Source organism: Ambystoma mexicanum, chromosome 11 (assembly GCF_040938575.1).
Source record: "Ambystoma mexicanum isolate Mex_15411 chromosome 11, UKY_AmexF1_1, whole genome shotgun sequence".
NCBI classification, from domain to species: domain Eukaryota; kingdom Metazoa; phylum Chordata; class Amphibia; order Caudata; family Ambystomatidae; genus Ambystoma; species Ambystoma mexicanum.
Genome location: NC_090934.1, coordinates 1,111,149,442 through 1,111,162,867, shown reverse-complemented (window position 1 = coordinate 1,111,162,867; position 13,426 = coordinate 1,111,149,442). Strand labels below are relative to the sequence as shown.

Here is a 13,426-nt window from a genome sequence, read left to right as displayed (position 1 = left end):
CACAAGTTAATGCAACTGTCAAGAAATGTTTTTTCCTCCTCCACACTGCAAGAAGAATCCTACCTTTCCTCTTCTTCGTGCACAAAACACTCAATATCGTTGCCCTCATCTTATCAAGAATAGACTATGCAAACAGCCTCTACCTCGGAATACCAAAATACCTCCTGAAGAAACTACAAGGGATCCGAAATACAGCAGCCAGACTACTCCTCAAACTATCAAGAAGAGAACACATCACTCCGGCCCTAAATACACTACACTGGCTCCCAGTAAAACATTGCATCACCTTCAAAACAATGTGCATAACGCAGAGGGCAATCAGTGGACAAGGAGCAGAATTCCTCCAAAAGAAAATAACAATCTACAAGCCAACAAGGCTCCTCAGATCAAGCAACGAAATCCGCCTGGAACCAAAACCATACCTCAAGAAAAAACTTGGAGGCACCTCCTTCTACCACTTAGCCACAAAAACCTGGAACAACATCCCAAAAGAAATAAGAAACACCAAGAATCACCTAAAATTTAAGAAATTACTAAAAACCTGGCTCTTCAACACCTTAGACTCAAACTGAAAACCAAAACAGAAAGGAAAGGGATGACCAAACTGGAGGGGACACGGACAACTCCCAGAACCGACTGTGAACAACTCCCTATAAGGAGAAGCTCCCACAGCACCTGGACGAAGGACACCGGTGAGAGTGGAACACAGGCGACACCCATGGAGACGGAGTCAACAACCCCCACCCTAATCCCGCCAACACCCGCACTTGCTCCTTAGTTGCCACCAGGTACCACAGTGTTGTGGAATTGTCTGGATATTGGCAGTCACCAGACTAGCTGAGCTGTGGACATTGGCAGGTACACTAGCCGTACGAGTGGGAACGGAGGACAGGTAGGGCCGCGAGGGAGGCTGGGAGAGGAGGGGGCCAGATATGAAAGGGACCTTGAAGGCCGGACGGACCCAGATCAGGACAGAGGCGCAAGGGTGCTCCCGAACCCCTCCTGGGGAGATTACAGAAGCCCAGTGCCTCAATTTAGGACAAAGATGCCAACTAACCAATTGCACTAACAATTTCCCCCTCTGCATACTCTGCTCAAAACTCCAAACTAAACACAACCACAATCCTACAGCACAGCAAACCGCACAAACTTCACTACATTGCAACAACAAAACAAAAAAACACACATAGACTCGCACAACAGTACACGATGACTACGGGCCGCAAACACCCCAGGCCCAGCCAACGGACCCACCGGGCTGAGGCCGGCAACAGCACGTCACTGCTCTCTTGCACTTTTCCAACTTCTTCCCACTAACCCCCCTCCCTTCTTTTTTTCAGAGCCGCCAGAGCACCAGGGGACCACTCCAGTGGTGATAGTGCACGGTACAAATGTCCTTTAACATTAACATTAACATTCTCTTACAGCAGCTAAATAAACAATTATTGGTTTATACTGACATTCAATCTTTCAAAGTGCTATTTGCATTTGCTAATCATAGCATTCATACAATAACAAGCATAGTTATTCTCTATGTCTTGGTAATTGATGATGCTGAATAGATGCATTTCTGTGGTTCTTTGATTCAGGTAAGGTTTGTTCAAATATGGGTGGTCTAGTTGCATAGAGCCATTCAGGCTCATCTGATGTCCGATTTCAGTCTTTGTCAGTTGTAGCTTGATATTCAGGATTCTGATAAGCGGTGGTCAGTATATTCTTCCCTTGTAAGGTTCTGTTCTATGGTCGTGCTCGGTGCTCCTCTTTGTGTGTTGTTCCTTTTTGCAACCTCTCATTTAGACCTCATTCCAAACATTCTGAATTAAGCAGTATCCTGATAAGCAGCACAGAAACAATTGTCAACTACGTAAAGGCAGAGAGGAGCATTTTGATTCCCCAAATTAATAAACAGCACTGAAACACAAAATGTGTAAAGTCTGTTTGAGTTTCATGCTCATAAAATTCCCATTACAAGGTGCTTGTGTATGCTCATTATTTTCGCCGGAATAAAACACTTCCCTTTTCAGTTGTACAATTCCATAGCTTTACAGATCTAGGAAGAGGTCATTATCTCTTGTGATAATGATCCTTTCCCAACTTGCAGCCTTCAACTTTATCTTGGGCAATAACTGGGGTGGATCATTATCCCATGATAATGACCTCTTCCTTGGTCTACAGTACTTAATTGTGAATTATATACACCATAGAATGGAAGGAGTATGTTGCTTACCTTTAACTCCTGTTCTCCAGGATTGGCATCTTTTATGGATTCACAAACTTTGAATATTCCCTGCCGGGGGCTTGGAATCCTCTGTAACATTTTATGATAATGTATAATAGAGCGTTTAAGCTCACTTTAGTAGCCCATCTATGTCCTTTTGGGTGCATTCTGCCTCAGCCAATGGGACGTCAAGGGACAAGCCCCACCCAGGATGCCATCTTCAGATTTTAACCCCAGAGAGATGAGAGTTGGCCGAATGCAGCCTTGCTCCCTTGGGGGTGGTAGGTGGGCGTATGTGAATACATGTAAGATATCAATGCTGGAGAACAGGAGTTACAGGTAAGCAACATACTCCTTCACCAGCATTGGATCGATCATGGATTTACTTGCTTTGAATAGATTGCACAGCAGTTAACATTTTGTAATAGGCGGTGTAAAGGGACAAAGCATACCTTATTGAAACAAGTGTTCCAACCCTTGCCTCTCCTTGTCCCTACATGCAGTAATGCTTGACAAAGGTGTGCAGAACTGCCCAGATTGCTGCGCGGCATATGTCCGACAGGGAAACCCCTACCAATAGCGCTGCTGAAAACCCTGCTGCCCCAGTGAAATGAACATGCACAGGTTCTTGTAACGGGACCTTGTGTACTCTCTGATGTCATCATTGTGTTCAAATGCTGTGAAACAAGGGGGCGACAAGTGAAGATGGCTTTGCCTGAATTGCCTGCCGAATTTCGGGGGGTTCGCTGCGTTAAATTATCCAGCAAAGCCATATTCTGGCTCTTGCCCACAGTGAGTGATGCCAGATAGGTATATGGGGTCATTCCGATGAGATCAGTTGACCCTGCATACCTTTCCATGGCTCAGTTCAGTGAGGGTGGACTGGCAGGGAGAATCCCCAAGAGGGAAATAATGCCAGAGTATAAAAAAGGAATGGAAAAGAGTATTATGTTGATGAAGGTTAATAAGATTCTGTTAATATTGTATGTGTTTAAATAAAAGGGCGGATTGTGATCCACATAAAGGGGTTGGCATCAATGGAAGGTAGGAACTCAGGGGGTCGATCCATCTGCTGCTACAGGAAGGGCAATAATGATTTTGTTTTGCAGGAGGCCTAGTACAATTCGTCTGTGGGGAGGGTGTTAGTAAGGGGTCCCTCCCTGGCCTTGATGTGGAAGAGCACAGGGACCACCATGCCAGGGCAAAAACACCAGGGCTACACTTTGAGAAAAATGAGTTGAGCACCAATTAATGCATTGCTCATTTTATGCATGATAAACATATGCCTCATAGTAGATTAGTAGGATTTCTGCTTCATTTAAATTCATAAATATGTTACATTGCATAAAGTGAACAAGTGGGCCTCGTTACGACCTTGCCGGTCCAGAAACAAGGGTGCCGGTAAGCTTACTGGCACCCTTGTTTCCAGACCGGCATATTACAGATCTGCCTGCGGGAGCCGCCGTGCCTGACAGGTCTGACCCTGCTGGGCATAGCGGCCAAGTTAGGCAGACTGGCCATGGAAGCACTGGCACTGTTAGCAATCAGGCTCTATGGGAATGGGGACTTATATTTTACCGGTACCTGGCTTTTCCGGGCCGCCGGGGTTGTAATCTCCCAGTGGACCCGGGAATCAGGCGCAGGTAAATATTTCTGGTAGCACCGGCAGGGTTACTGCTGGACCGGTAATGAGGCCCAGTGTGTTTTTATTGTGTAAGACAGTCTAAATAAACGTCCAAGAATGAGACGGTATCAGGGCTAATCATGGATCATTAGGGTATTAAGATAAATAAAGGAGGCAAACAAACAAAACCTCTTACATGATTTCATTTATTACAAAGGATCAAGGGAGGATTTGAGGGGGGGATAGTTTATCCCAGTTGTGATCGTTCGTTGTTGGTTTACTTGTCTTTCATTATTTTTGCACCATATTAATAGAGGTCTGCATGCTGTGGATTAAGTATTCCTCTTCTATGCTTTTACTTCTTCGTGGCCCTTTAATGATTATTTACAAATATTAATTAAGCTATGTGACATGAAACGCTCACACTGTGAACACAATGGACCCTAGCTTCAGGTCGGCAGTAGGGGGAGCAGCCAACAAAGAGGCCTTGAGCCAAGTGGGTTGCATCAAGAGGTGCAGCTTCTGGATTAGACAGAATGGACCAAATGCAATATGGCAAGGTTACAGCTACCACTCATCTGTTGCAGCAACACCTATATCTGGACAGTGGGATTCAGAGGATGAAATGTGTTGGGAGGAAATACGATTTCTGGGTGACCTCAAAAGTTCCCTTGTTGTAATGTGGATACCCCATTAAGGAAGTCTGGCCCTGGGGAGGCATTTGTAGGGTCAACTGTGTACTACAAAGTGGATCCTGGGTCTCGTCGGAAGCAGTTTGAGGCTTCTTAGGTGGAATTGGTCCAACAGCTACCTACTTAGATGCGTTGGCATAGTCTAGTATGTATTAAGTTTATAAAGGAGGCCATGATAGCCTTGCTGAAAGTAGGCATGGTATATGACAGGGTGAATTCAAGCAGCCTTAGTTGATTATTTAGCTATTTAGAGTGTTGTAACACACTATATGCAAAACAGTGTCACTTCAGAGTGCCAAGTAAAAGGGAGAGTGAGGAGGGTGTAGTGGAGGGGTGAGAAAGCCCCCATCATAAAAGTGTGTTGTAAGTGGGTGCTAGAACTAACTTACTAACAGTATAGCTGTGTAATATAGAATCTAAAACTGTGACTAATAATCTAATACCCCCTCTAAGCAAATTGAATCTAGAGGCTGACTGGATATCTTCTCTGTGAACAGGCGAACTTAGAAGTGTACCCAATAAACTAAAATCATCTCTGTCCACAATTCTATCTAGAAAAGCACCAATAGTCTAGTGTCATCTTTGAGTAGTTGAACCTTGAAGTGTGCCTAAAAGCGTGTCACCACAGATCTTAGAACTACAATCAGAAAGCCCTCCTAAATCAACCTAAAAGCTTGCACCAATCATGAGTGCACCCACTCCACCAGAGTCAGTCAGAAACGACCCCCGTGAACCACCCCCACTCTCCGATCCGCCTTCACTCCCGCCCACCCCCAAATCTCCCCACCCTCCTTGGCACTCCCTGCCATTCCCCTCTCCAAACACCAAGCCAGGGGGGCACGATGGCGAGCCACTCACCCTAAAACCACTCATCCCCTGAACCCCACCCCGACCCACCAGCATTACCTATACCCGCTCCCCTCACTATCATTCCTGGCACACCCCACCCTGCAATCACCCACCTCCCGCCCTCCCCTCAGACACCTGCCACCCTCCCCCCCGACCACACCCTTTCCCCTCCATAAAAACTGCACGCCTAGCCCTAGCAAGAACCGAAGCTGCTTCCCTCTCCCCCTCCAACCCCCCTACTCTCTCCCACACACTAGTCGCAGCAAAGAAACTAAAGAGGAAACGTTCCTGGTCCCCCTCAATCCCTCAGCACTCCTCGCCTCCCCTGTCTTGACCCATCACCTCTATCCCGCAATCTCCTCCTTCCCCCGTGGCTTCTCCTTGCCTGAAACCCCTCTCCCTCGATTTCTCATCAACTGCAACTGAAACTCCTAACCGCCAACACCCCTCCTTCAAATCCCCCAACCCAAACCCGATCATCCTATAACACGCAGCCTCCCAACCCCACCCGAAGCCTGCCAATCTCTCTGCTCGCCCACTATTCCCATCTATCATCACCCACCCTACCCCCCTCCCTCCACTCTCTCTGCCACCGCCCCATCCCGCTCCAGCACCGAGACCATCCTTGGCTGCCGATGTGAACTGTATCCTATTTAACGCCCGATCTGTAGCAAAAAACAGACATTGCATCTTTGACCTCCTCGCCTCTGTCAAACAAGACCTAGTTTTCATCACCGAAACCTGGTTCTCTGATGACTTCGGCCCAATCGCTAATGAAGCCTTTCCCCCTGACTACTCCCTCATCCCACTGAACCGTCCGTCCAGGGGAGGGGGGTAGCATTCGTCTTCAAATCTCTCTTCCGCGCCTCAATCATCGACAACCAACCCTCCATTCCATCCTGTACATTTCTCCTCGTTAAACTATCCCTCTCCCCGTCGCTCTCACACAGCTTCCTAATAATCTACAGGCCCCCAGGCTATGATAGACACTTTGCAAACAACCTTTGCGATTCTATTGCCACCCTCCAACTAAACCATCCCAACCTCACCCTTCTTGGAGACTTCAACATATGGCTCGACATCCCCACCAACCCTATGACATTCTCCCTGGTTGACGGTTTAGATGCAATTAATCTCCAACCCCACAAAAACGGCCCGACTCACTATAAAGGACACACTCTTGATGCCATCTTTAGCTCCAACAACCTGATTCATCTAATGCCGCCCATCCCTATCATCTGGTCCGATCACTTCATTCTCTCGTTCGCCATCCACTCACCCGAACCCCTTCCCGTACTCGTATCTGAACCTCTGAACATACGCAAATGCTGGAAGAAACTAATAATCAACCCGGACCTAGCCGAGGCACTCCTCCAGTCTCCACCACCTACCTGCCGTCTCAACAACCAACTAACCCCTGAGGCCTTTGACTCATGGCTCAACGCATCTCTGATGCGGCTCACCCCCTCGTGCAAACCATCAACCCGCTGTGGCCTTTTCCCCAGATGGTTCACTCCTGAGTTGAAGACCACAAAACGACAATACAAATACGTAGAACGCAAATGGCAGAAAGAGAAAACCCATGAGAGCAAGACCACCTTGGCCCGACACCTGTATCGGTACAAAGCCGAAATCCGGAAAGCAAAAAAAGCCCACTACAACTCCCGAATCCTAAACTGCAAAAACCCAAGCAAAGAACTTCACAAAATTATCTCCGAATTCACCAATCCGGCTTATAACACAACCATCCCGACCGCGTCACAATCACTGTGTGACTCACTCTACCTCCACTTTTACTCCACGGCTATCGAAAGGACAAAAACTCTAACCACCAAACTGGCTCTCTTACAGCCACCAGGCAATCCTCCGCCCGTACCGGCCAGCCCATCAGATGCGACCTCTACGCAACCAATGTTCGAATCCTTCAGTCCAATATCACCAGAACAATTTCTCAAACTCCTATCTGCCCGCAAACCATCTGGATCACCACTGGACCCTTGTCCAGCCACAACCCTTAAAGAAATCTTTGCCTCCACCTGCGCAGGAGAACACGCAAGATCTATCATAAATGCCTCCCTTTCCTCCGGTATCTTTCCAGACGCATTCAAACTGGTGCACGTCAAACCTCTAATTAAAAAACCTTCGCTCCACCCTCTCGAGCCCAAAAACTACCGCCCCATCTCAAACACCAGGTTCCTTGCCAAACTCATTGACCGAACCGCCTACTCCCAACTAAATGCCTTTGTTGAAGCCAACAATCTCCTAGACCCCGCCCAATCAGGATTCAGAACTCGTCACGGAACTGAAACCGCCCTACCCTCGATCTGGGATGACCTTAAAATGACAGCTGACTCCGCGGGATGCGCCGCACTAATCCTTCTTGACCTATCGGCCGCCTTTGACACGATCAATCACTCAATCCTCCTTGACCGCCTCCACTCCCTAGGAATACGTGGAACCGCCCTTAAATGGATAGCTTCATTCCTCAAAGACAGGCACCAAATAACGACACTCTCCAACTTTACCTCCCAAGCCCGACATGTCGACACAGGTGTCCCACAAGGAGCATGTCTATCCGCCCTCCTGTTCAATCTCTACCTGATCACCCTCCCACCAATAATTCGTTCACACAACATCCTGTGTTACAATTACGCCGACGACACTCAACTAATTCTAAAATTCTTAAATGCGAAACCCAACTCCCGACCTGACCTGGCATCCTGCCTCCTTAACATAGAACGCTGGATGACCCAAAGCCAACTCTTGTTAAACCCCTCCAAAACAGAAATCATGGTTTGCGGCATCTCCGATCTTCTTCCGCACCCACTACCCTGGCCACCCGCCATGGGCAACTCACCGACACCCTCCAACACAGTGGAAAATCTTGGATGCACCCTGGACTCTGACCTATCACTCTCGCGCCAAGTCAACAATGTCTCAAAATCCTGCCACTACCACCTCAAAAACCTTAGGCGCATCTTTCCATATCTCTCATTTCCCAACAGAGTTTCCGCGGTCCAATCAATCGTCATATCAAGACTGGACTACGGAAACCCCCTTTACCTTGGAATTCATGCCTACCAACTGAGTAAACTCCAAAGAGCACAAAACGCGGCGGCCAAAGTGCTACTTGCGCTCGGACCAAGAGACCACGTATCCCCAGCCCTCAAGACATTGCACTGGCTTCCAGTAGCCCGTAGGGTGGCTTTCAAAACCTTATGCCTCACCCATCGAGCACTACATAAAACTGGACCGCAATATCTTCAAGAAAAGCTAATACCTTATCACCCCACTCGCACCCTTAGATCAAGCTCAGCCGGCCTCCTAGTAATTCCTAAGACAAACTCAGTCAGGTTAGGTGGAGCATTTATTCTCAGCCCTGGCCCCAACCCTGTGGAACTCGCTCCCACCCCACATCTGCCTAACTGAGGACTTAACGGCCTTCCGCAAACTACTGAAAACCTGGCTCTTTCCCTAAAACCAACCGGTTCCAAACTAGCATCAACAATCATCACAATAACACCGACCCAGCAAAACACCTAAAGCAAAAAAAAAAAAAAGTTTACAGCTAAACTAACCAGATTGTAACCTACAATGACAAACAGAACTAAAACGAGTAATGTAGATCTAAACAGTGAAGTGGATAATAGGAATAATTCACTGGAAATGTAGAGAGCGTGGAGAGCGGATGAGCGTGGAGAGCAGATGAGAGTGGAGAGCGGATGAGCGTGGAGAGCGGATGAGTGTAGAGAGCAGATGAGTGTGGAGGGCGTGAGCGGATGAGTGGGGGGAGCGAATGAGTAAGGATGAGTGTGGATGAGTATAGATGAGTGTGGAAGATGAATGCTGCTGGCGGATGAGTGTGGAGGACGGTTGAGCGTGGAGAGCGGATGAATATGAAGAACAAATGATTGTGGAGGATGGAAGAGTGTGGAGAGCAGTTGAATGTAGAGAATGGTTGAGTGTAGAGAGCGGTTGTGTGTAGAGAGCGGAGGAACATGGAGAGCGGAGGAGCGGCTGAGCGGAAGAGCGTGAAGGAGCGTTGAGAGTGAAGGAGCGTGGAGAGCGGAGGCGTGTGGAGAGCGGAGAAGCATGGGAGCGACTGAGTATGGAGAGCGGATGAGTGTAGAGAGCGGATGAGTGTAGAGAGCGGATGAGCGTAGAGAACGGATGAGCGTAAAGAGCGGATGAGTGTAAAGAGCGGATGAGTGTAGAAAGCGGATGAGTGTAGAAAGTGGATGAGTATGGAGAGCAGATGAGTGTCGAGAGCGGATGAGTGTCGAGAGCGGATAAGTGTCAAGAGCGGATGAGTGTTGAGAGCGGATGAATGAGGAGGGCGGATGAGTGTGGAGGGTGAGAGGGCTGAGTGGGGAGACCGAATGAGTAGGATGAACGCTGCTGGTGGATGAATGTGGAGGGTGGATGAGTGTGGAGGTCGGTTGAGTGTAAAGAGCGGACGAATATGAAGAGCAAATGAATGTGGAGAGCACATGAGTGTAGCGAGCGGTTGAGTGTAGAGAGGGGAGGAGCGTGGAGAGCGGAAGAGCGTGCAGAGCAGAGGACCGTGGAGAGCAGAGGATCGTGGAGAGCGGAGGAGCGTGGAGAGCGGAGGAGAGTAGAGAGCGGCTGAGTGCTGAGAGCGGCTGAGTGCGGAGAGCGGCTGAGTGCGGGGAGCGGCCGAGTGCGGAGAGCGGCTGAGTGCGGAGAGCGGCTGAGTGCGGAGAGCGGCTGAGTGAGGAGAGCTGCTGAGTGGGGAGAGCGGCTGAGTGGGGAGAGCGGCTGAGTGTGGAGAGCAGCTGTGTGTGGAGAGCGGCTGAGAGTGTGGAGAGCGGCTGAGTGTGTGGAGAGCGGCTGAGAGTGTGGAGAGCGGCCGAGTGTGTGGAGAGCGGCCGAGTGTGTGGAGAACAGCCGAGTGGGTGGAGAGCGACGAGTGTGTGGAGAGCGAACGAGTGTGTGGAGAGCGAACGAGTGTGTGGAGAGTGAACGAGTGGGTGGAGAGCGAACGAGTATGTGGAGCGAACGAGTGTGTGGAGCGAACGAGTGTACACGGAACGGATGAGTACATAGAGCGGACGAGTGTACGTGGACGAGTATGTGGAGCGGATGAGTGTGGAGCTGATGAGTGGCAGATGAGTCTGTGGAGCTGATGAGTGTGGAGCTGATGAGTGGCAGATGAGTCTGTGGAGCGTATGAACGCACAGAACAAATGAGTGTATGGACTGGATGGATATATAGAGCGCATGAGTATGCTAAACGGATGAGTATGCTGTACGGATGAGTACGTTGAGTGGATGAATAGTGCATAGAGCGGATGAGAAACAAAACACATAGAACAGACCTGACTGCTCAGAATTGCGTGACGTGCATATTTTGCTTTGGAATGCAAGGAACTTTTGAAAGAGCATACTTCATATCACACCCCACGCTTACTCTCTCCTTACACCACCATTCAACTAGAACACAGAGATACTATGACACCATTCGGTATAACTGTTCTCATATCAACATCTGCCGCTCACCCCCCATCACTCTAAGTAAACATGGCTGGTTTCACACCCCCAGCCAGGTGTTTCTCCTCAGGCCTAACGCTGCCACACTCGGTCTGGATAACTCTGGCCAGACCGAACACATACTCCTGATCTCTCAACCACCACACCTACCGCTAAGAAGCAGCTACCACATGAATCCCGCACCAGCTGCACACATACCTGGTGCGCACATGCACCTTTGGACTCTCTCTAATCTCTCCACTGACCCGAACTTCAGTTCCCAAGGGCGTTCAACCTACCAGCGCCTTCAGACCATACCAATGGTATATAAGGCGCTATATAAATGCAAAATAACAATAACAATAACAATAGAACAAAGTGTGAGCGAGCGTTAAAGGTGGGTAGGGATTGACCTGTGGGGCTTTCTCTGCCTTGGAAGGTTACCAGCACATGAGCACAATAGGGGGTTTTGGGAAGTGCCCCAGGGTGCTGCCTGTCCCAGTAAAGTTAACACTTGTTGACTCCCCCAGCCGCAAGCAAGGACATTCTAGCTCCCAGCTTCACACTGTTTTGTATCTTTTGTCCCAATGAAATGGATGAAACAAAAGTCTCTGAATAGGCCTCGTGTGCCACCTGCAAGTCATGTTTGTAGGGATTGCATTTCGGATTATCCTGCTCAGTAATTTGTGAGGATTTTAGCTGGTTTAACTATGGATGTTATTACCTCGCTTGGCCTCTGGAGACTTGTTCTGGCTGTTTTCTCCTCTGTGTCAGTTGTAAGCTGATGAGAACCTGACATTTCTGCAACATTTGTTTCTTTGTTTATTCAGATAGAGTGATGTCTTTCGCCTGGGATTTGCTTATTGTCTGTATTTTTCCAATGCTGGCTCAAACCTGCCTTCCCACGATGACCTTGGCAACTGTGCACTTGCTATCTGAGCTGTCTGGGCTTGCACCTTTTTTTCGCTGGCTCAGCAAGACTGAATCTTTCTCCCTACAGTGCTAAGGCTTCTCGATGGCTTCCATTCATTTAACATGGCTGCAACTTCCATCTTGGTTTATATGGCCACTCAGTTTAGTTGCGTTTTTCATCAAGCAAGCAGTTATATTTATTCTTGTGTGACTTGCAATTCACCATAAGAGAGATAGGGTGTATGTGATCTCTATCTTAGTGAGGGTAAGCATGTTCTTCATGTCTAAGAGCAGGTTGTCCTAGTTGTCTGTGTAACGTTGTGCAGGGATGCATATGTGCTTCATATCTAATGCATTTACGCGCGCGCGTGTGTGTGTGTGTGTGTGTGTGTGTGTGTGTGTGTGTGTTTTTTTAGCCATGACCTCACTCGCCTCTTCATGATTACAACTCATTTAGTTGCCCCATCGCATGCAGGTTCTTTGCTTCAGTGCTATCATCCGATTATGGTCTGTAGAGCTCCTTCAGTGAGTGGTGTCTGTCAGCTAGGGCAGTATTATGGTGGGGGGGGCTTGTGCACTCCACCGTTCTACAAGGGTGAGAGATGGGACCCTTCTTGCATAAAGTAAAACACCAGCAGGGACTTGTTTATGTGGAACCTACTCATCTTATTTGAATAGCACCTTGTAATAATGCGTTGGATCCAAATGTATTCAGGTGTTATTAAATCTGTATGAATGAGTACCTATTGACTCATGACTCGCAGAAGCCTATGTCCATTGTTCTTTCTCTTAATTTAGAGCTAGTTGATGCTGTGGCCATTGTTCAGTTATGCAACCAGGTTTTTGCCTAGTTTTATGAAGAAAGCCTGGTGTCAAAAGAAGAGCGATGACAGTGGGTGGGGGTAGAGGAAAGCAATTTCTGAAAAATGGACGCTGCGGTGCGTGTGAGTACGCATGCTGTGAAACTACCAAGGCAGCACAGGCGAGCCACAAATGCCACATGTTGTGTTGCGTCTTACCTCAAGTGCCTTATCAATCTGTGCTGCTAGTTTTCCAACTTCATGTAATAGGTCAGGCCCTGCTGCGGTTTTTGCAACTGGAATTCCTGGGAGATAGGTTAGCAATCTCACCATGTGTTCTTTCCTTTCTGAGCCACAATCTGGTGATGAAAGAAATAAACAATAAGACAGTCAATACGATATAAAAATCAATACAAGACTACAGTATACTGAAAGACATGGAATACATAATGCAATCTCCCAGTATTGAGCCCCCACGCCTACCCAATGACCGACACAACAAGCAGATCGATGACGAAAAGGCTACTCATTTTTACAATTTAGACACAATACAACTGCAAATACCAGTTCACATCTCCATCAGGCAGTCTTTCCACTCTAGTAATGGCATTGACTGAATGTTCCAATTTCTGTTGCCCAGAACAACTGTCCCTTGCCTTACAGGGCACGTTTTTGTTGCCGGTGTGATGGAAAAACCACAGGCTCTTGAGGTGGTTTGGTGTATATGTTTAATAGCAGTTAGCAAAGCCAGCATGCACAGGACAAACAGCAACCCAACGGCAGATCGAGATTCGGCGCAGCAATCCCCCCTCCCTTTCATAGTGCTTTTGTACAGAAGAGTA

General features: G+C 48.2%; 1 protein-coding gene across 2 annotated transcripts in view; it reads right to left on the bottom strand.

Annotated features, from left to right (window-relative positions):
* The window catches only part of HYKK (hydroxylysine kinase), a 380,097-nt gene that overhangs the window by 79,632 nt on the left and 287,039 nt on the right, over nucleotides 1-13,426 (bottom strand). For both annotated transcript variants that reach the window (XM_069624419.1, XM_069624418.1), the window contains exon 3: nucleotides 12,804-12,943. In XM_069624419.1, coding sequence (XP_069480520.1) covers nucleotides 12,804-12,943 — 140 coding nt within the window. The remainder of the gene's footprint in view (nucleotides 1-12,803; nucleotides 12,944-13,426) is intronic.